This window comes from Balaenoptera ricei, chromosome 3 (genome assembly GCF_028023285.1).
Source record: "Balaenoptera ricei isolate mBalRic1 chromosome 3, mBalRic1.hap2, whole genome shotgun sequence".
Classification (NCBI taxonomy): domain Eukaryota; kingdom Metazoa; phylum Chordata; class Mammalia; order Artiodactyla; family Balaenopteridae; genus Balaenoptera; species Balaenoptera ricei.
The window spans coordinates 155292243-155314058 of record NC_082641.1 but is presented as its reverse complement, the minus strand read 5'-3'; the positions used below and the strand labels follow the sequence as shown (position 1 = coordinate 155314058).

Below are 21816 nucleotides of genomic sequence, written 5' to 3'. Positions count from 1 at the left end.
AAAATCCTTCCATGCTGCCCTGTCTTAAAAGATACTTAAACAGTATCTTTCTTTCTAAAAGTTTTAAAGATTTGCTTTCTATACATAAAGCTTTAATTCATCTAGAATTCATTTTTGTGTATGATATGAGTCAGGGTTCTTCCCCCCTCCCTCAGTATGGGTAGCCAGTTGTCTGAAAACAGTTTATCAGATACTCTGTGCTTTCCTCACTGATTACAGTGTCACCTCTGTTTATATGTGTATGGGTCACTAAATGGTGTGAGTGTGTGTGTCTGGGCTTGCATTTCTGTGGCAAACGTCTGTTGGTTTATTCCTGTTCTAATACCATGCTTTCTAATTTTGCTTACTTAAAAAAAATCAAATTTATTGCCATCAAATAAACTGCATATATTCAAAATGTACAGTTTGGTAAGTTTCGGCACATACACCTCTGAAACCAATGGCACAGTCAAGATAAAGAACACCTGTCCCCAAGGTTTTCTTGTACCTCTTTGTAACCCCTTTCTTCTGCCTCTCCCTGATATTCTTCTCTCCTCCCCACTTCCTCCCTCATATCCAGGCAACCCTCGGTCTGCTTTCTGTTACTGTAATTAGTTTGCATTTTCTAGAATTTTACATATATGAAATCTTACAGAATTAGTGGTTAAGAGCTTAGGATCTGAAGACAGACCATTTAATCTTAAATCCATGCTCCATCACTTCTTTTTAGCTTTTAGATCTTGGGTCTGCTTTCTTCTCAAAGTACCGGTTTTGCCGGTTACCATGGGAAATTGAAATTTTCCACAGGGAAAATACAAGGGAAGAAAATACGATGCTTGAGAATAGAATTCCGAGGACTTTTGATATACTGTGTATGTGCTTGGCAAGCATATACATGACCATGTGCAGGAAGGTTCAGAAGTCTGAGGGTAGAATGGAGAAAACTGTTTAATGCAGAAGTAAAGGTTTGTAAAAAATAAACATGACTGGAAAAAAAAAGATGATGTGAGGCTGTATTTGAAATGATTGCTCAGGCTGGGAGAAAAACAAATAAAACCAGAATGGAGGTGAATAACAAAAAGTTAGGGATGATAGGTCAGAGGTTATACTATGGACAAAGAGTAGATTTAGTAGGCGTAGAAGAAAGGAAAGAACCGTGTTTCAGAAATAAGATTTTCAGAGTTTGAAAGTTCTTAGGTGGACCTTTCCAGAATGTAATAAGGTTTACCCTGTATCATTAATTAAAGTAGAATAGAGGAAAATTCCAGGTGCAAGATTGTTTATTGAGGGGGCAGTGGAACTTGTGCTGACGAATTATAAATGGGACCTGAAAAGACGGCTTCCCCTATTTCTGGCTTGGTGAGACTGGTGGCATTGAAGTGGTTGAGAGAAATAGAGTTTAGCAGAGTGGAATGTTGTTTATTTACATGTTTTTCCTCTCCAGCGTGGTCCAACATAATTTGTAAGTACATGATGGCTTATCTATATCAGTCTCAAATGAGACTGGTCTCCTAGGAAATTTTCCACAATACTTATTGAGCAGTAAGTGCCACTAAACATACAGTACTGGTTCTCAGATACCTTATTGTTTTGATATAATATAGTTTCAATATGTTATTGATGTAATAATATAGTTGTGATATAAGGTAATAATAATATTTCCTGATGTTTTGGTATTCTCTCTGTGAGTCATTACCCATATTACCTATTTCTAAAAAAACTTAGGTTTCTCATTGCAGTGGCTTCTCGTTGCAGAGCACGGGCTCTAGGCACACAGGCTTCAGTAGTTGTGGCATACGGGCTCAGTAGCTGTGGCTTGCGGGCTCTAGAGCGCAGGCTCAGTAGTTGTGGCGCACGGGCTTAGTTGCTCCGTGGCATGTGGGAATTTCCTGGACCAGGGCTCGAACCCGTGTCCCCTGCATTGGCAGGCGGATTCTTAACCACTGCGCCACCAGGGAAGTCCGACCTATTTTTTCTTTGTGGGTTATTCTACATTCAGACAGGGAAAATAATATAGGACAAGTTCAAGATTAAAGATGTTCTGTAGAAACATACTTGTTATCTTAGATGTGCACTGTCAGTGTGTAGCCACCAGCCACATGTGGCTATTGAGCACTTGAAACATGGCAAGTCCAAATTGAGATGTGACATACGTGTCAATTACAATATGCATTGGGCTTTGAAGACTTAGTACAAAACAGAAACGTAAAATAGCTTGTTAATAGTTTTTTTATATAGACTACAGGTTTGAAATGACAATAATGTGTATATATATTAGATTAAATAAAATATATTATTAAAATTAATTTTACCTGTTCCTTTATCACTTTTTAATGTGGCTGCTAGAAAATTAAAAATTTCAGAAGTGGCTTGCATGTGTGACTCATGTTACATTTTTGTTGAACAGAAAGAAACCCACCTCCCTGTTTTTCTGTAATCAAATGTGTAACTATTTGCTGAATTATAAATCCTTAGTGGGAAAGCAAAAAAGCAAAAGAATTTGGTGTGTGAGTATGTTTAATGAAATTTGCTGTGAATAGATTCTAAAATAAGTACAAAATGCCAATGGCATTCTTCATAGAACTAGAATAATTCTAAAGTTTGTATGGAAACACAAAAGACCCTAAATAGCCAAAACAGTCTTGAGAAAGAAGAACAAAGCTGGAGGTATCATGCTCCCTGATTTCAAACTATATTATAAAGCTACAGTATTCAAAACAGTGTGGTACTGGCACAAAAATGGATACATGGATCAATGGCGCATAATAGAGAGCCCAGAAATGCATCCACATTTATATGGGCAATTAATCTATGACAAAGGGCCAAGAACATACAGTGGGGGAAAGACAGCTTCTTCAACAAACGGTGTTGGGAAAACTGGGCAGCTACATGAAAAATAATGAAACTGGACTGCTCTCTCACACCATGCACAAAAACAAGTTCAAAATGGATTAAAAGGACGTCCTTAGTGGCACAGTGGTTAAGAATCCTCCTGCCAATGCAGGGGACACAGGTTTGAGCCCTGGTCCAGGAAGATCCACATGCCACGGAGCAACTCAGCCTGTGTGCCACAACTACTGAGCCTGCGCTCTAGAGCCCACGTGCCACAACTGCTGAAGCCCGTGTGCCTAGAGCGCGTGCTCCACAACAAGAGAAGCTGCCACAATGAGAAGCCCGCGCACCACAACAAAGAGTAGACCCCGCTCGCCGCAACTAGAGAAAGCCCGCGTGCAGCAACAAAGACCCAATGCAGTCAAAAATAAATAAATTAATTTAAGAAAATAACCAAAGAACCAAAATGGATTAAAGACTTAAATGTGAGACCTGAAACCATAAAACTTCTAGAAGAAAACATAGGCAGTACCCTCTTCAATATCGGTCTTAGTAATTTTTTTTGGATATGTCTCCTCAGGCAAGGGAAACAGGCAAAACTAAACAAGTGGGACCACATCAAACTACATAGTTTTTGCACAGCAAAGGAAACTATTAACAAAACAAAAAGACCACCTACTGAATTGGAGAAGATATTTGCAGATAATATATTCAATAAGGGGTCCAAAATATACAAAGAACTCATACAATTCAACATCAAAAAAAAAAAACTTGATTAAAAAATGGGCAGAGGATCTGAGTAGACATTTTTCCAAAGAAGACATACAGATGGCCACCAGGTACGTGAAAAGATGCTCAACATCACTAATCATCAGGGAAATGCAAATCAAAACTACAATGAGATATCACCTCACACCTGTCAGAGTGGCTATTATCCAAAAGCCAGCAAATAACAAGAGCTGGTGAGTCTGTGGTCTGTGGAGAAAAGGGAATCCTTGTGCACTGTTGGTAGGAATGTAAGTTGGTGCAGCCACTATGGAAAACAGTATGGAGATTCCTCAAAAAATTAAAAGTAGAACTGCTGTATGATCCAGCAGTTCACTCTGGGGTATTTATCTGAAGAAAACAAAAACACTAATTATAAGAGATCCATACACCCCTATGTTCATTACAGCATTAATGAACCAAGATATGGAAGCAACCTAAGTGTCCATCAGTGGATGAATGGATAAAGAAGATGTTGTCTGTGTATGTGTATATTATTATTCAGCCATGAGAAAAAAGGAAATCCTACTGTTTGTGACAACATGGATGGGCCTTGAGGACATTATGCTAATAAGTGAAGTAAGCCAGACAGAGAAAGCCAAATACTGTGTGATTTCGCGTCTATGTGGGATCTTAAAAAGCCAATGAACAAACATAGCAAAACTGAAACAGGTATAGATATAGAGAACAAACAGGTAGTTGCCAGAGGAGAGGAGGATGGGGAGAGAAAAGAAGTAGGTGAGGGAGATTAAGAGGGACAAACTTCCAGTTACAAAAGTAAATGAGTCAAGGGGATGAAATGTACAGTGTGGGGAATACAGTCAGTAACTATGGAATATTATTGTGTGGTGACGTATTGTAATAGACTTTTTGAAATGTATAGTAAAATCAACTTACACTGCTGTGTTTCAGGAAGTAACATAGGGCTGTAGGTCAGTTATACTTGAAAAACAAACAGAACAAGAGACCAGATATGTGGTTACCAGAGGTGAGGAATCAGGGGAGGGGAGATTGGATGAAGACAGTCAAAAGGTACAAACGTCCAGATATCAGGTAAATAAGTACTGGGGTGCGGTGCACAACAGGATAAAGATAATCAGCACGGCTGTGTGTTGTATGTGAAAGTCCTTAAGGGAGAAGATCCTAAGAGTTCTCGTCATGAGGAAAAGGTTGTTTTCTATTTCTTTAATTTTGTATCTGTATGAGACAATGGATGTTCATAAAACTTACTGTGATAATCACTTCATGACGCATGGAAGTCAAATAATTATGCTGTACACTTTCAACTTACACAGTGCCGTATGTCAGTTGTATCTCAAAACTGGAAGAAAACATAAGTACTTATATTAGATTTCTAATTATTTTAAAGTTATATCTAATGGATGGTATGAAACTTTGGTGATAAAGGTACCTGGATACCAAGCTTTAGCTGACTAGTCTTGAGATCTGAAAGTAGACCTTGCTTTGCCTTACAGATCTCTAAGTGCATTATGGGATTGTCAGCTGCAGCTAGATTGTATTCTCTGATACAGCAAGTGTCATGTTTGGTGACGCTTACGGTTTCCTTTCTACTTTTAGATTTTCTAAAGCAGTGTAGCATCACTTGGGAACTTGTTAGAAATATTGATTCTTGAGCCCCAACCCTGCCAAATTAGAAACTGGTGGCTTGGCCTGGCATTCTGTTTAAATCCTCCAAATGATTCTAAATTTGAGAAACATAATAGATTATACCACTTTTATAGAAGTAGCAAAGCTCAACTCAACCCCTTTATATAAATTCTCCAATTTTGTCCCCTTTATTCAGATCTGTTTATTTTGATTACACCGTAACTTAACGGATGTAAATGTTATTTTATCATGGAAGTGCTCACAAAATTTTAGGGTTTCATTTCTAAATAGTCACAGTTGTATTTAGAGTGGTATTTTATTTGATTCTAATGCAAGTTTACTCTAAAAGTATCATTTAGGCAACTGTACACATCTATTTGGAAGGAATTACGTTCCTTCCTTTTCAGTTAATCATTTGTAAAAATGTTATATTCTTAGGTGGATGCTCTGCGGTTGCGTTTGGAAGAGAAGGAAACCATGCTGAATAAGAAGACAAAACAAATCCAGGACATGGCTGAGGAGAAGGGGACCACAAGCTGGAGAGATCCATGACCTCAAGGACATGCTGGATGTGAAGGAGCGGAAAGTTAATGTCCTTCAGAAGAAGGTGAGGTGCAGGTGTTCTGAGCCCAGGGTCCCGCATCAGACCCACGTCCTCATTCCTACCACTGAGTTGTACCTAAGTGCTATCAGAGTTTCTCTCTCATTCCTCTGTTTATATTTTTGCAGGTCGTAATTGAAACCATTGCTGCAGGAGGTAGATTGTGAAAACTGTTCTGTATATTCAGTTTTTAAACTTCCGAAGTAAACACTGTTTGGTATCTTCAGTAGTATTTTCCATGCTACTGTCTCTGAAAAGTGCCTTGTAAACTGCCAGAGTATTTGCATTGGCATTCTTCTACCTCTCCTAATCTTCTGTCTTGTATGGCAACTGTAGGGCCATGAATTAGTGTAGTACGTGTGCCGGGATTCTTGCAAGACTGCAATTTTGAATAGAAACACATGCTACTATAATGACATCTAATCTACATATGTCAAGGAAAGGAAGACTTTCTTTCCTATTTTACCTTAAACATAACTGGAAAGAGGCTAACACTGTAATAAATAAGGGAAGTACTAATAATTGTCTTCCCCTCCCCCTTTTAGCTAAATTAAAGGGTACGTTTGAGATAATAGTTACAGTAGACACTGGTATTTATTGTTCTTCTCCACTGAGGGGATAGATCAGAAATATTTGACATTGTCCCAGTTTATTTTTAACCTCTAACAATAGCCCAGGAATAAAACTCTCTTCACTAAACCTCAAATTCAGCTTTTCTTTTGTGTACAGAGGACCATGTTCAATATTTGTCCTCTGTTAATTTGGTTTTCATTTGCTTTCAATGAGTAAACATAAAAATTTGATCACTCTAGATGGGTGACTGTAGTATCTTGTTAGTGGATGCTACTTTGCTTTACATTTTTATACATATGTTCTTCTCACCTTACCCCCAACTGCTCACTTCCCCTTACCCGTTTCTTGTATACGCTTCCAGGCACAGTTTACATATACACAGGCAAATACGTATTCTCTTTTTTTCTGTTTACCTCTTTGTGTGTTCTTCCATAAACATTTTATGCATAATCCATATAAAGCAAAAATGTTTCTCTAAACACAAATGTTACCATTCCTTTATTTCCCTTTCCTTTCCTTTCCTTTCCTTTTTTCCCATTAATATATTTTGAAACTTCTTCCGGGGCTTCTTCATTGTTACCAACAGCACCTGTGTGGATGTGCTACGGTTTATTACAAGGTTTCCACTGATGGACAGTCTGCTTAAAGTTTCTGCTGTTATGTAAAATGATGCTGCATTTTAAAAATGTGCATATTTAGTTTATTCATATGTGAAGTATATTTCTAGGTAAATTACTTAAAGTAGAATTGCTGGGTGAAAGGATATGCATTTGTAATGTTGGTGGATTTTGCCAAGTCACAAGTACATTGGTTAGAACCCAAAGGTTGTTTCAAACTAATGCACGTCTTATTTTTAACTAGATAAACATTAAAAAAAGTTTTTAATAACTGTGAACAGGGGTTTGAAGTTAGAAATAATGCCTCATTATCCTGGAATAATCATAGTTTGTAAAAATAGAGTGGCAGCACTTATGTTAGCCACTTTATATCTGTAATGTTGTTTAATCCTTGCAACTTTTTGGGAGTGGGTTTTAGATCTTGATTGCTCTGTTATAATCAGTGGCTAAATTTTTAGGCCATGACACATAATAAGAAATATATGTTACATTCATCTGTGTCAACGTATAGTATACATGCTTAGAGGTACAGCTAAAACAAAATTTTCACAAAATATACTCTGAACTATCTTCTCCCATTTCTTAAAGGAAATAGAAAAATGTTAGTCCCAATCCATTAAGTTATTTCAGTACTCACTAATAAAACACTTTTATACCTTGGTATCCATTCTCCCATGCTCCCCTTTCCCGCCCCCAAAACAAAAACAAGCCCCAAACCAACAAAGTCCGAGACATATTACATCATAAGGGAGGTTCAAATTTGTACAAATTTGTTTAGCTAAAAAAGTGGTAGCTTCAGGTTTTGTCACAAGGTTGGTCTTATTCCAAAATGCAGCTTTTCCCATGACAACAACTTTCCTGTTGGGAGAATTAGTAGTATGTGTTCAAGCTTTTTGACACTACAGGACATCATACAAATATGACGTGTATTATGCTTTGTCTAGTCTCTTTGCCTTTCGCCGTGGAGGGCCAGTGGAGTAGGCTCTAGAGGGCCGGTAGTTGTGCTCTTTTTAGTACACTAGCTGCCTCACTAATTTGTCATGTTATAGACTTTGATTTGTCTTAAAACAGTTATCAAATAGGTAGCACAGGTACTTTCAAAACTGGTTTAGATTATTATTGCTTCTTTTAAGATAATGCCTCTATACCTGTCATTTTCAGTGCTTAGAGCCTTCAGTGCTTTCTGCCTACTTATTTTGTTGTAGAAGTTGCTGTACTAACATCATTAGACTCAACGTTCGTGATGTGTTTCCTGGACCATTGTTTGCTGATAAAATAGAAATAGCTTTAATTTTTGGATCCGCATAAAATAAACCAGAAAACACAGTAAGTTTAGAGGCAGTTAAAGGTTCTCAAGAGAGCTATAGTTATTTTTATTATGGCTTTCCTTTCTTGAGGTGCAAACATCCCCTTGCTCCAGGATTCTATGAGCAAGCTTGATTTTCAGGTGGTTGACAGAGGGGAGCTGGCTGAGTGCGAGACTGGGGGTTGAGGGAGTAGAGTGAACTCTGATGAGCTGGGCTGTGGTGATATGGTGGCTTCCGGAGGCCGTGTGAAAGGTGATGAGCCGCACGGACAGGATGTAGAAGGCACCATCTGTGGAGTAGATCATGTAGGAGATCTGGGAGAAGAGCGACAGGATGGAGATGAAATGGCCCAGACAGTGGTGACTGTGGAGGCCGCATATCTGGCGTTTATTGTACTACAGGATGTTGGTGATGGCCAGTACACGTCCACAGCAGTGATGCAGAGATGCACACAGCACGTGATTCCAGAAGACAGCCAGATGTCACATAGGATTTGGCCAAAGTTCCAGGTGTGGGTGATGGTATATGTGATGCAGATGGCTATGACCAAGATGAAAGCCAAGAGATTGGTCTTGGCCAGGGAGCCAGTGAGATAGTTGGCTGGCGTGTGGAGCTTCCTGGTAAGGAAGACGGTGAGAAGCACAAAGGCTTTGGTGAAGACTTTGGTCCATGTGGTGATGGAAAGGACCTCAGCAAGAGAGATCTTGAGTTCCTGGAAGGTCCCAGATCCCAAGCCTCTGGGGCTTCTGCAGCATTCAGGATCTGTTAGAGGCCCCCAGGAAGAGGCCTTCTGCCGACGGGTTTGGAGGGGGCATTCTAGGTGGCTCTCTCCGTACTCATAGCTCCTTCTTCCACAGTTGTCTTCCCCACAGAACAAGGGCGTCCTTCCATTTCACACTGGAGGGCGACACTTATCACATGAACAGACACAGTGAAAAGACCCCAGGTCTTACTTGTATTAAGAACAGAGGTGACTCAGCTGTAATCAAAGATTGTTCTAACTCAGACGAATCCCAAGGTTTCTCACTCTTCTGGAACTCTGGTAGACACATGCTGAATTTGTTAGATAATCATCAGGTTACCCACCAGTGTGGACAGAGCTCTGCAGGTCTTGCTTTTGGCCTTTGGGCTCTTTCCAAAGGCTTGAGGCTCTTACTGTTTGGTGATGTATTCAGAATTTCCCCCACTCTTTTCTATTTTGAGAAGACTCTGGATTTCAGGTTGTCTCCTGGGAACTTTTAAAGCTAGAGCACCAGCCGATTAAGAGAAGCAGTTCAGTCAACAGCCCACAGTTTTCCCAGATTAATCTTGACACGTAATGAGGTACTTGTTTTGGTTCCTTTTCCACTGATCATTTCTGAGCCGGGAGAGAGAAATGTTCCAGTTCCCAAGACTTGGAGAATGCGTGAGTGCGGAGAACACAAACAAATGGCTCGTTGTGAGCTCCCCAAGAGGAGCACGGGGTCAGCAGCCCCTCCCTGGCCACACGAGTGCTGTGTTTGCTGTGGTGCGGCCCTTCCCCCTTCCTCCTTGCTTGTCACCTGGTTTTGTCCCACCTTAACTACAACCCCCAGCCGAGCACCTTCCGCTGGGCTCTTCCCTTCCCTATGCCTTTGAGATACCCCCTATTGCCTTCTTGTTGTTGTTGTTAAATTAACAGACTTTATTTTTAGGGCATTTTCCCATTTACTCCCTGCCCACAGTTTCCCGTTATTAACATCTTGCATTGGTGTGGTACATGTGTTAAAATTGATGAACCGATATTGGTACATTATTATTAACTAAAGCCTGTAGCTTACAGTAGGTTTCACTCTTTGTCTTGTACAGTTCTGTGGGTTTTGCTGAATGTATAATGACATGAATCCACCATTACAGCGTCATACAGAGTATCTTCACTGGCCTAAAGATCTCTGTGTTCTACCTATTCATCGCTCTCCCAGCTCGCTACCACGGATGTTTTTACTGTTTACAGTTTTGCCTTTTCCAGAATGTCATGTATTTGGAATCATACAGTATGCACCCTTTCCAGGACTTGTTTCTTTTACTTACTATATGCATTTAAAATTCCTCCATTTCATTTCATGGCTTAATAACTCACTTCTTTTTATCGCTGAATAATATTCTTCTGTCTGATGTACTATAGTTTGTTTATGTAATTACCTGAAGAAGGACATCTTCGTTGCTTCCAATTTTTATCAATTATGAATAAAGCTGCTATAAACATTCCCATACAGGTTTTTGTGTGGGCATAAGTTTTTAACTCATTTGGGTAAATACCTAGGAGCATGATGGCTGGATATATGGTTAGACTATGTTTAGCTTGTAGAAACTTCCCCTATATTGCTTTTTGTTTGTTCGTTTGTTTTTGACTGCGTCAGGTCTTAGTTGCAGCATATGGGATCTTTCGTTGCGGCGCACAAGCTTTTCGTTGCGGCGCGCGGGCTTCTCTCTAGTTGTGGCACATGGGTTTTCTCTCTCTAGTTGTGGCGCATGGGCTCCAGAGCGCATGGGCTCTGTAGTTGCAGCACATGGGCTCTCTAGTTGAGGCACGTGGGCTTTAGTTGCCCCATGGCATGTGGGATCTTATTCCCCCGACCAGGGATCGAACCCATGTCCCCTGCACTGGAAGGCGGATTCTTAACCAGTGGACCACCGGGGAAGTCCCTATATTGCTTTTTAATTGGGAACTTTGAAACACATGAGCTTTGCAAAACGTGTTATACACTTGAGTATTCTTTTTTTTTCTTGGTCAATGTGTATTAATGTTTTGGCTTGCTGTAAATCCCTGGGTTATTCCCACTGTAGGTTGTTGCTGTAACTTTGCTACTCACTTCTAGTGTGCCCACAATTATTTTTTTAATAGAAAAAATAATTCTGAAGTATACTTTGGGGGAGAGTGTTGTACAATCATTGTCAAAGTTTAGCCTCTGAAACTTTTTTTGTCTAATTTTTATGCAGAATGTAGAATCACTAGTATATTTGAAATATATTTGTTTTGAAATATTTGAAATATTGAGTAAATGTACTCAACTGTTTTAAAATCTAGATTTTAATGCACTAAGAAGGGGGTCAAAGGGTGCAAACTTGCAGTTATAAAATAATTAAGTCCTGGTGATGTTATGTATGGCATGGTGACTAAATATAGTTAACAGTACTGTACTGCATGTTTGAAAGTTGCTAAGAGAGTAGATCTTAGAAGTTCTCATCACAGGAAAAGAAATTTCATAACTATATATGGTAACAGATGTTAACTAGACTTACTTGTGGTGATATTTTGCAGTATAAACAAATACTGAATCATTATGTTGTACACCTGAAACTACACAGTGTTACATGTCAGTTATACCTCAAGTAAAGAAAAGACACTAAGAAATGACAATGTGGATTAAAAAATTAGCTAGTTTTAAATTATGAAAGTAATATATGTTCAAGGTAAAAAAAAATTCAAAAGTACAAAAACATATGAAATGAACTTATCTTTTCTCATCCTTTGACCCTCTCAGTGCAGCTCCTTAGAGATGTAACTTGTTAATAATTATTTGTATACTCTTCTATAAAATATCTATGCATATATAGGCATACGTATGTTACACACCATTTTTAAAAAAAGACAAGTGGGATCATACTTTTTTATTCGTTTAAAAATAAACGTATTTTTGTGTCTTTTTATATGTAGCTTTATCTCATTGTTTTTAATGTCTGCTTGGTTTTCGGTGTCTTACTTGCACCATAATTAACTGATGTCCTATAGCTGTATAAGTAGATATTTATAGGGTTTTTTCTTGTTTATATATTTGATATAGTAGCATAACAATTAACGACTAAACATACCTCATTCATGAATTGATATTGTATGCATCTAAAAAAACTGATGGATGCCCAGTTCTCTAAAAAGCTTGTGCTTTTATATATTAAGATGAGTTTCTGCACAGCTTCATCAGACATTTGTTGCCAAACCTTTAAAAATTTCCAGTGACCTGGTAGATAATTTAAAAATACCTTCTTTCTTCCTTCCTTCCTTCCTTCCTTCCTTCCTCCCTCCCTCCTTCCCTCCCTCCCTCCCTTTCTTCCTCTCTCTCCGTGCCCCCATTTATTTATTTATTTATTTATTTATTTATTTATTTATGTATTTATTTATGGCTGCGTTGGGTCTTTGTTGCTGTGCGTGGGTTTTCTGTAGTTGCAGCGAGCAGGGGCTACTCTTTGTTGCGGTGCACAGGCTTCTCATTGCAGTGGCTTCTCTTGTTGCGGAGCACAGGCTCTAGGCGCACAGGCTCAGTAGTTGTGGCTTGTGGGCTCTAGAGCGCAGGCTCAGTCGTTGTGGCACACAGGCTTAGTTGCTCCGCGGCATGTGGGATCTTCCCGGAACAGGGCTCGAACCCGTGTCCCCTGCATTGGCAGGTGGATTCTTAACCACTGCGCCACCAGGGAAGTTCCAAAAATATCTACTTTCTTGCTTAATATTTATTTAAATTTGAGTGCATGTTAAGCATTTTTTCATAGGGTTTTCTTCGTTTTGAAGCTACATATTCATGTCGTTTCTACATTTTTCTATTAGATGGTTTTTTTTTTCCCTTATTGATTTATAGGGGTTCCCTAGTAAGTGAATTGGCCTCTTTCCTCATGTTTTACAAATATATTTTCTTGTTTGTCATTTTCTTTTTTACTTCCTTTATGGTATTTGTTTTAGAATTTATGTGTCAAATTTAGTTGTCCTTTCCTCTGTGTCCTCTCAATTTTCAGTCATGCTCAGAAAGTCCTTATGCCCACCACGGTTATTAAGTAATTCACGCATGCTTTCTTCTGGTACATTTAAAGTTTCTTTTTTCTTTATACCTGAAAATTGTTTTATAAAATTTATATATTGGCTTTAATGATTCAGCTTTTTCTTCTTCTATGTGGCCAGTCATCATTATAATATTTATTAAATAATCTATCTTTTTCCTCCTGATTTGAAATGCCAAAAATAAATTGTCGTTTAAATCTGGGCCTGTTTCTGGTCTGTTCCATTTATCTGCCTCTGTTTCTTTGACTGCTTTTTATGAAAAATACTTAGTTTGTTTATAATCCCCCTTCCTGATTTTTGTTGGTAAGCTTTGTTGTCTTTTGCTGAGTCCACAGTGCTTTTCATACTTACATTGTGTTGCTTTTTGAAGGGGAAACAGTCTTTTCTGTAATCGTGATTCATATTGTTTAGCCTTTATTTCTGTGTTTAAGTGAATTTAATGTTTACCACTGTTTGTAGCACCATGGCTTACCTGTTCCCAAGGTTTACATTTCATTTAATTCTTGGTTCCCCAAGAACTCCTTTGAACACTTTTTCAAGAGTGGTCCTGGCTGCTTGCTTGTTTGTTTGTTTTTAAAGTGTACCTTTTTATTTAAGATTTTTTTTTTTTTTTTTTGGATGTGGACCATTTTTAAAGTCTTTATTGAATTTGTTACAGTATTGCTTCTGTTTGATGTTTTGGTTTTTTGGCTGCGAGGCATGTGGGATTTTAGCTCCCTGACCAGGGATTGAACCTGTACCTCCTGCATTGGAAAGTATAGTCTTAACCACTGGACAGCCAGGGAAGTCCGCTGGGTGCTTGCTTGTTGACCATGCATTTATATTATCTTTTTACATTTTATAATTTAATTATTTGTGAGATTCAAAAAGCATAGAGAATAACATAATAAATAATGGTAATTACTCAACTTGGGAAGTAAAATTTCAAACAGAGTCAAAGTTCTTTGGCCTGTCTTTTCTTGAGAGTATTCCCCTCCATTCTCTCGCAGAACTAAACGCTTGCTTTGGTGTTTATGCATGCACCCGTATCTTAGGTCAGGATGCATGTTTTCGTACAACCTGTGTATGTGTTAATAAAATTTATATAAGAGGAAATATACATGGCAAATAAATATGAAAAGTTATGTACCCTCACTGTAATCAGTGGAATGTAAAAGAAGACCAGATTAAGAAACCATTTTATACTTAGCATTGTAAGCTGTGTTCGCAAAAATTAAGAAGTCTGACAGTTATCAGGTGTTGGTAAATGTGGCAACTGAATTTCTCACACAGTGCTGTTGGGTTTTTAAATAGGTACAACTATTTTGGAAAGCACTTACTAAACATAAGGGTACCCTGCCAGATACATATACTGTAGATGAACTCCAGGATGTATGTAAGAATGCTCATAGTAACCTTGTTTGGATTAAGGAAAAAACCAAAACAGAACTGAGGAAATACTTTGCAAGTGTTTATTGACAGAATGATTGAGTTAGTAAGTTGTGGTATAGTCACACAGTGGAATATATTATTCTTTTCGTTTTAGGGCAAGGGAATATTTAGGATAAAAATTCAGCAAAGTTATTTCTTCTGGAGGTAGGGAAGGGAAGAGGGTTGGGATAAGGAAGAATATATGAGTATCTTAAGTAGTTCAGGTAATTCTCATTCTTACGATGGGTAATGCGTTTGTGTGTAATTTAACATACTTCATAACATATAGATACACATTTATATTTGAAATATATTCAAAATACCTGGAGGCAGATTTACTTCTGTTTAATTTGCTGGTACATGGGTGCTTATTATATACTTTATATGTTTCCTTTTGTTTGAATATGAATAATAAAAATGCCTAGAAAAAACCTTCTCTGTACCTGCATATCTATCTTCATTGAGAAAGAATTTTTCCTGTGTTTTACTTTAAATTCATTCCTAATTTTATAATTGTGAAATTAGAACCACCTTCCTCTAGAAGTTTATGTGTATATTTTGAAACAATGTCTGATGCAGATGTAGAGTCTCATTTGATAAAGCCCAGCTGTTCGTTTGATGAAAATTTCCTACAAAGTCTGGCAAATGGATTTATTCAGCTTATGGTCAGATATGTCCAGTTAAGATGCATGAATGGCTTGGACAGTTTTGACCCTCTTTCCTTGAACCAGAATTTGGCTACTTATCGTATTTGCTGGTTAAGATTAGCTTGGGCCGTATTGAACAAGTGTAATCCTCCTTCAGCAGGATGATTTTTTAGATATCGGGAGCCTATATTTGACAGCCCCCAAATCTTATTTTCCTCGGTGAAATATTGCTGTTCCTCCCATTATTCTTACTTGCCCTGATTAATTTTTCTGATGGCAGTTGTTTTTCTACACTCATTTTTCCTCCATACTTGTACTCTTTGGAATTTTGGATCTAGTTGCAAGAGAGATGATTAGAAGGTGATTAATGTTCTGTTCTTGGCCCTCCCTGAAATGTGGTATTGGGAAAACTCACTAACCCTCAGTTTCCTCATCTGTAGACAGGGTATAATAGTTACTTTGGGGGGGTTGTGAAATGATGTAATGTGTATAAAAGCACCTTGGAACCCATGAAGTGTTATATACCATGCATATATTAATAGGTGTTAATATTGTTTGTTCTTTATTACATTTTACTTTGCTAAATTCAGCCAATGACTCTAATCTTTAAGAATCTTTTGAAACTTGATGTATTTAGTCTGTTTATCTCCTTCAGTTTTATGCCTTCAACCCTTATGAATATATTCTTTTTTTAAAAAAAGTAAATTTATTTATTTATTTTTGGCTGTGTTGGGTCTTTGTCGCTGTGCGTGGGCTTTCTCTAGTTGCGGCGAGCGGGGGCTACTCTTTGTTGCTGTGCACAGGCTTCTCATTGCGGTGGCTTCTCTTGTTGTGGAGCACGGGCTCTAGGCGCACGGGCTTCAGTAGTTGTGGTGTGCGGGCTTCAGTAGTTGCAGCACGCGGGCCCAGTAGTTGTGGCTCGCGGGCTCTAGAGCGCGGGCTCAGTAGTTGTGGCTCGCGGCCTCTAGAGCGCAGGCTCGGTAGTTGTGGCGCACAGGCTTAGTTGCTCCGCAGCATGTGGGATCTTCCCGGACCAGGGCTCAAACCCGTGTCCCCCTGCATTAGCAGGTGGATTCTTAACCACTGCGCCACTGGGGATGCCCATGAATATATTCTTTATACGTCCATGTAGGTGATAAAATGTTGCATAGGCTCAGAAAAGACTTTTGTGGTATATTGTAAGAAAACTCTATCAGATTGATATGTCTATCCAAACAATTCGAAGACCTCCTTTTGTTGTCTGTAGGATTTTTTTTTTTTTTTTTTTTTTTTTTTTTTGGTAATCCCAGTTTGTTTGCAGGTCTAATTTATTTTTTATTTTTTAAAAATTTTTATTTTATATTGGAGTATAGTTGATTTACAATGTTGTGTTAGTTTCAGGTGTACAGCAAAGTGATTCAATTATACATATATATGTAACTATTCTTTTTCAAGTTCTTTTCCCATTTCAGTTATTACCGAATATTGAGCAGAGTTCCCTGTGCTATACAGTACAGTTCCTTTGTAAATCCATTTTCTCCTCTGTTCTTCATCCAGAAGAAATCTGTCTTGAAAATCTGAGTCCATTGGACTCATTATCATTCTGTATAATTCCTTCTTAGAGTGATGTGAGCCACATGATGATGTACACGATGGCCTAGCTTTCTAAGCAGTGTGTCTATTTCTATACACTGGAATCTTCTTGGCTTCTCTCCTTTCCCCCCTTACTGAGTGCATTGATAGTTGCACAGTCACTTTATGTTCTTGTGGGCGTCCCAGTCTTCCCAGGCGTCCTCAGCTGTCTCATTCATGCAGTCAGCATTGCCTTCTGCTGTGCACCTGGCACTGTGCTAAGTACACAGAGAGGATGGTTTCTGCTCTCAGAGTCTCAGAGTTGTAGCAGTTAAAGAAGTTACCATACAAATGGTGTACAGTGGGCACAAAGCAAGGCATTCCGGATTCGACCTTGTGTGAAAGGAGTCTAAGAGAAGTCTTAGCAGTCGAGTCTTGAAAGGTGTGTGAAAGTTTGCTAGGCAGATGGGGAAGGGGTAAGAGGTCCCAAGCTGAGAGAGCGGTGTGAATGAAAAAGGGGAATAGTGTCCTTTCCAGAGGGTCACGCCCTGGAATTTCACCTCTGTACTTCATACATTTGTAATACGGATTCCTAAAAATTTCTGGTAGAGCTCTGTCTCTCAATGCCTTTTCTTTCTTACTATGATGTCTCCTATTACCTGGTCTCTGGGAAAATTATTCCCATTTCTTACATAATGCGAAGGTTTTCAGAGAATATACTCATCTTTATTGTCCTATTAGTTTATTTAGGAAACTGATAAATAGAATTCAGTTTTTCTTTCCCCTGGCCCTGAAGATTTTCCATCAGAAACTTTAGAAATTTACCTGCGGTGGTATATTGAAGTATAACCTTACAGGCGGATCTTGAGATTTTCCTGGAGAGATGTCTTTTTCTTTTTGAATTAATTAATTAAATTGACTTTTGGCTGCATCAAGTCTTAGGTGCAGCATGCGGGATCTTCATTGAGGCACGCAGGGTCTTTCGTTGCAGCGCGTGGGCTTCTCTGTAGTTGTGGCGGCAGGTTTTCTCTTCTCTAGCTGTGGTGTGCAGGCTCCAGGGCGCATGGGCTCTGTAGTTGTGACGCGCAGGTTCCAGAGCTCGTGGGCTCTATAGTTTGTGGCACGCGGGCTCAGCAGTTGTGGCGCATGGGCTTATCCCTGCGGCATGTGGGATCTTAGTTCCCTGACCAGGGATCGAACCAGCATCCCCTGCATTGTAAGGCGGATTCTTTACCACTGGACCACGAGGGAAGTCCCTGGAGACATGTCTTAATTCTATGCAACACTTAACCTACTTTGCTGCTGCTTCTTTTTTTTTTTTTAATTTCTTTATTTTTGGCTGCGTTGGGTCTTCATTGCTACGTGCAGGCTTTCTCTAGTTGCAGCGAGCGGGGGCTACTCTTCGTTGCGATGCGCGGGCTTCTCATTGCGGTGGCTTCTCTCATTGCGGAGCATGGGCTCTAGGCTTGTGGGCTTCAGTAGTTGTGGCACGCGGGCTCAGTAGTTGTGGTGCACGGGCTTATTTGCTCCGTGGCACGTGGGATCTTCCCGGGGCTCGAACACGTGTCCTCTGCATTGGCAGTCGGATTCTTAACCACTACGCCACCAGGGAGGTCCCTATTTTGCTTCTTGATTTATCCACTTATTCCATAAGGAAGAGCAGATGGTAACTCTGCTTTCATCCTTTCCTTGTTCTTGGCATCTGCATTCTCTATCATTTTTCTCACAAATATTACTTACAATTGTAAGTTTAAGTAATATTTAACTCTTTTAATATTTAAGGAGAATACCAGGAAACAATGTATTACTTTGGCATTACTTTGGCATATTAAATATGCATTAAAAATCCTTGTTTTCTGAAAATCGTAGCAGCTTTGAGAATGGCTGGATTGTGAATCACATACTCTGGACCGATTTTGGGTCTGTCTGGGCCACCACTGCCTGCCCATAGGCTTCCAGCTTTCTAGGTAGTATATGTATTTGTATGCACGGGGATAGCCCTGTGCTCAGAGAATGAAATGAGACAATAGCAGATGGCCAAGCATGCAGTACAGTGGGATTAGCACCGGCCTCTCCTTTCCAGGGCTCTCCGCTATGGTTTAAAGTAGTTTTGTGTTACAGTAAATTTCTTATCTTCATAATAAATCACTGACCTGGAAAATGTAATTGAGCATTTGAATCTGAGCTGCATTCAGAATCTGTGTTAAAATTGTACAGCTTCTTGCTTGATTGATTATAAATGGTAATGTAGCTTGGAGTTTAATTTGCTGACGCAGACGTTATCATCTTTCCCTTGTATGCTTCTGTAACTTCTCTTTATTTCACCTTGCCTGCATCTCCAGTTTCCTAGGTTTTGGTATTTAGAGTTTAGATTTATCAGTAGCAGAAAGCTAACTGATAATTGAATTAGAAAGTTTTCCCTTTTTGTGGTCCTAGATTGGTTCTTTAAGTCTCCTGTTCTTTTGTTTTCGGTAGGAAGTCAGAAAGAATAGGTTCTTTATACACTCTATTTGTTTGCTGTAGAGTCTTGACTTTAAGGACATGTTAGTTTCTTCACTTTTTCCATATCATAAAATGGAAAGAATATATTTTATCATTGAAAACAATATTTACTAATTTATTCTGAGAAAATTAATATTTTAAAAATTGTGCTTTTATTTTTAATAAGGATTAATTGTAATGTTTTCTAAATATTCTTTTTAAATCACAAGCCAGCTGTTAATGAAGCTAAGTTGAAAGAAGAGCAGGTCAGGCCCTAATTGGATTTTAAGTTGGAAACTTAATATACTTAGGCATTAGAATTTTCCCTTTTCTTTCTTTCTTTATTATTTTTTAATAGAACTCAGTTTAATTAAAAATTTTTTTCCTCAGTGGAAAATATGTATAGCTAAATTCTTGAAATATTTTATTGAAAAAATAATGCATAGTAAATGAAGTCTGATTGACGGTAACTTTTCTGCTGGGGAATATGCTCCATATGGATTTACTTTGCTTCATATAACTTTTTTCCCCTCACTTTTTCAAGTAAACCTTAAGGAGGGTAGATAGTTGAACTTTCAAAGTCTGGTTTAACTTCCATTTGTCAGTAGATAACTTTTTAAATGATGCTGGTATTATACAAGTGACATCTTACAATGATTGAAGAATTAGTCCCTAAAACAGGGAGGATCTTAGTTTACTTTGTTACAAAATATCTTTTCATTATGATATGTTCCTTCTCACCATCCCTCCTCTTCCAGAACACCCCTCTCCAAAAAATAAAAACAATAAAAGAAAACACAACATGCCTCATCCCGATCTTCTGATAATCTAGAAACAATACACTTTCGATATCAGTGATTAAAACAGAAAGAGCGATAGCACTGTAAAGATAGACGGGGGAGGAAAACCTCTCGCTGCATAGTAAACTGTTGCTGAAGCTTAGTGGAGTAAACAGTCATTTTATTTGTGAATCAGGAATTCAGGAAGGGCTCTCTTGCGTAGTTTGTCCCTGATTTGTTTGGTGACAGCTGGGGGTGTCTGCAGCTGGGTGACCCACTACCAGGATGGTTTCTTCATTTGCGTACGTCCTGCCTGGGTATTCCTTGGCCTCTGGCTCCGTGGCTCCGTGGCCAGTTAAGGGTTGCGCTAGGAGTTGGTTTGGAAGCAGCAGGGGATTCCTTTGGTCTGTACTCTTTTGGTCACAGTAGTCACAGGACCTAACTTGATTTGGTGGCGGGGGCGTCAAGGAAAATACTCCACGTCTTACTGGAGGAGTGGCAAAGCCACTTACAAAAAAGCACGTGAAGTCGGAGACATTGTTGCGGCCGTCTGTGCAAAATATCTGCTCCAGCTGAATAAAAATGTTGGATAAAGGATTGAGAACATGAGGGCGAGATTTTGTTCGTGTGGTATGGTAACAAAGCTCTCACTTTCTTTTCTGTTGTCGTATGACTTTTTTGTATATTTCCATGTTCTGCTCAGTGTTTTAATCTCTTATTCATAGGACTTCTACTATCATCCATTGCTGTCAACAGAAGTCACTTCAAACCAGAAGGAATTCTAAACAGTGTTAAGTTGTTTTACCCAATTGAGGCATTATCACTGGGTATGAAAATAATTGATAGGAAAAGGGTACAGAGGAATAAGGTGTGTGGAAAGGGCAGGCTGACAGCAGAAGGTGAATTAATGCTACGTATTCAATTTGGAGATCATCATAGGTGAGCAGCACAACCGTCTAGATGAAAACTTTTGCGTATGGGTGATCTAACGTGGAAGAGACGCCATCTAGAAGCGCGTCAGACTGAGTATGTGCATGGATGACACAGTGATTGCAAGAGAATTTTTAAGTCCATTAAGAACAGAGAAACTTGACTAAACTGTTATTTGTATTTGTGTTATTTGGGGAATAACGCCAGATAAATCTCAGTACTAGAGTAGTTTCACGCTTCGTTGATGGATATTGGGAACCTTGACTTTTTTTTTTTTTTTCTGTTTTCTTATTCTGTCACAGAAACTATGCTTTTTAAAGATTGACGCTTCAAATTAATAGATTATAATTTCATTCCATTTATATCAGTGTTTCTTAATGGGGAAGGGGGGGACAGTTTTGTCTCAAAAGGGGCATTGTACAAGGTCTAGAAACATTTTTTGGTTGTAAAAACCCCTGGGTGGAGGGGGGGGGGAGGGGGGAACCTTGACTTTTAAAGCTAGCACCATGGGGTTAATTGGATTGATGCTTTTTTTTCCCTCCCTAATTGAGATATAATTCACATACCATAAACTTTACTAATTTAAACTATATAATTCAGTTGTTTTTGGTATACTTACAAGGTTGTGCAACCATCACTTTTGTCCAGTTCCAGAACATTTTCATGACCCTAAAAAGAAACCCATACCTGTCACAACCCGTATACTCTGCATCCACTGCCTACTTTTTGTCTTTATCAATTTGCCTATGCTAGACATTTCATAGAAATGTAATCATATAATAAGTAGCTTTTTATGTCTTGCTTCTTTAATGTTTTCAAGGTTCATTATGTTGTAGCAAGTGTCAGTACTTTATTCCTTTTTATGGCTGAATAATATTCCATTGTAATGAATATAGCACTTTTTTTTTTTTTAATCCATCCATCAGTTTCTGGACGTTTGGGTGGTTTCC

General features: G+C 38.7%; 1 protein-coding gene across 1 annotated transcript in view; it reads left to right on the top strand.

Annotated features, from left to right (window-relative positions):
* Window positions 1-21816, top strand: part of LOC132363423 (ELKS/Rab6-interacting/CAST family member 1-like) — a 136611-nt gene that overhangs the window by 64769 nt on the left and 50026 nt on the right. The window contains 2 exon segments of the mRNA XM_059919125.1: window positions 5623-5718; window positions 5720-5791. Of these exon segments, the coding sequence (XP_059775108.1) occupies window positions 5623-5718; window positions 5720-5791 (168 nt within the window).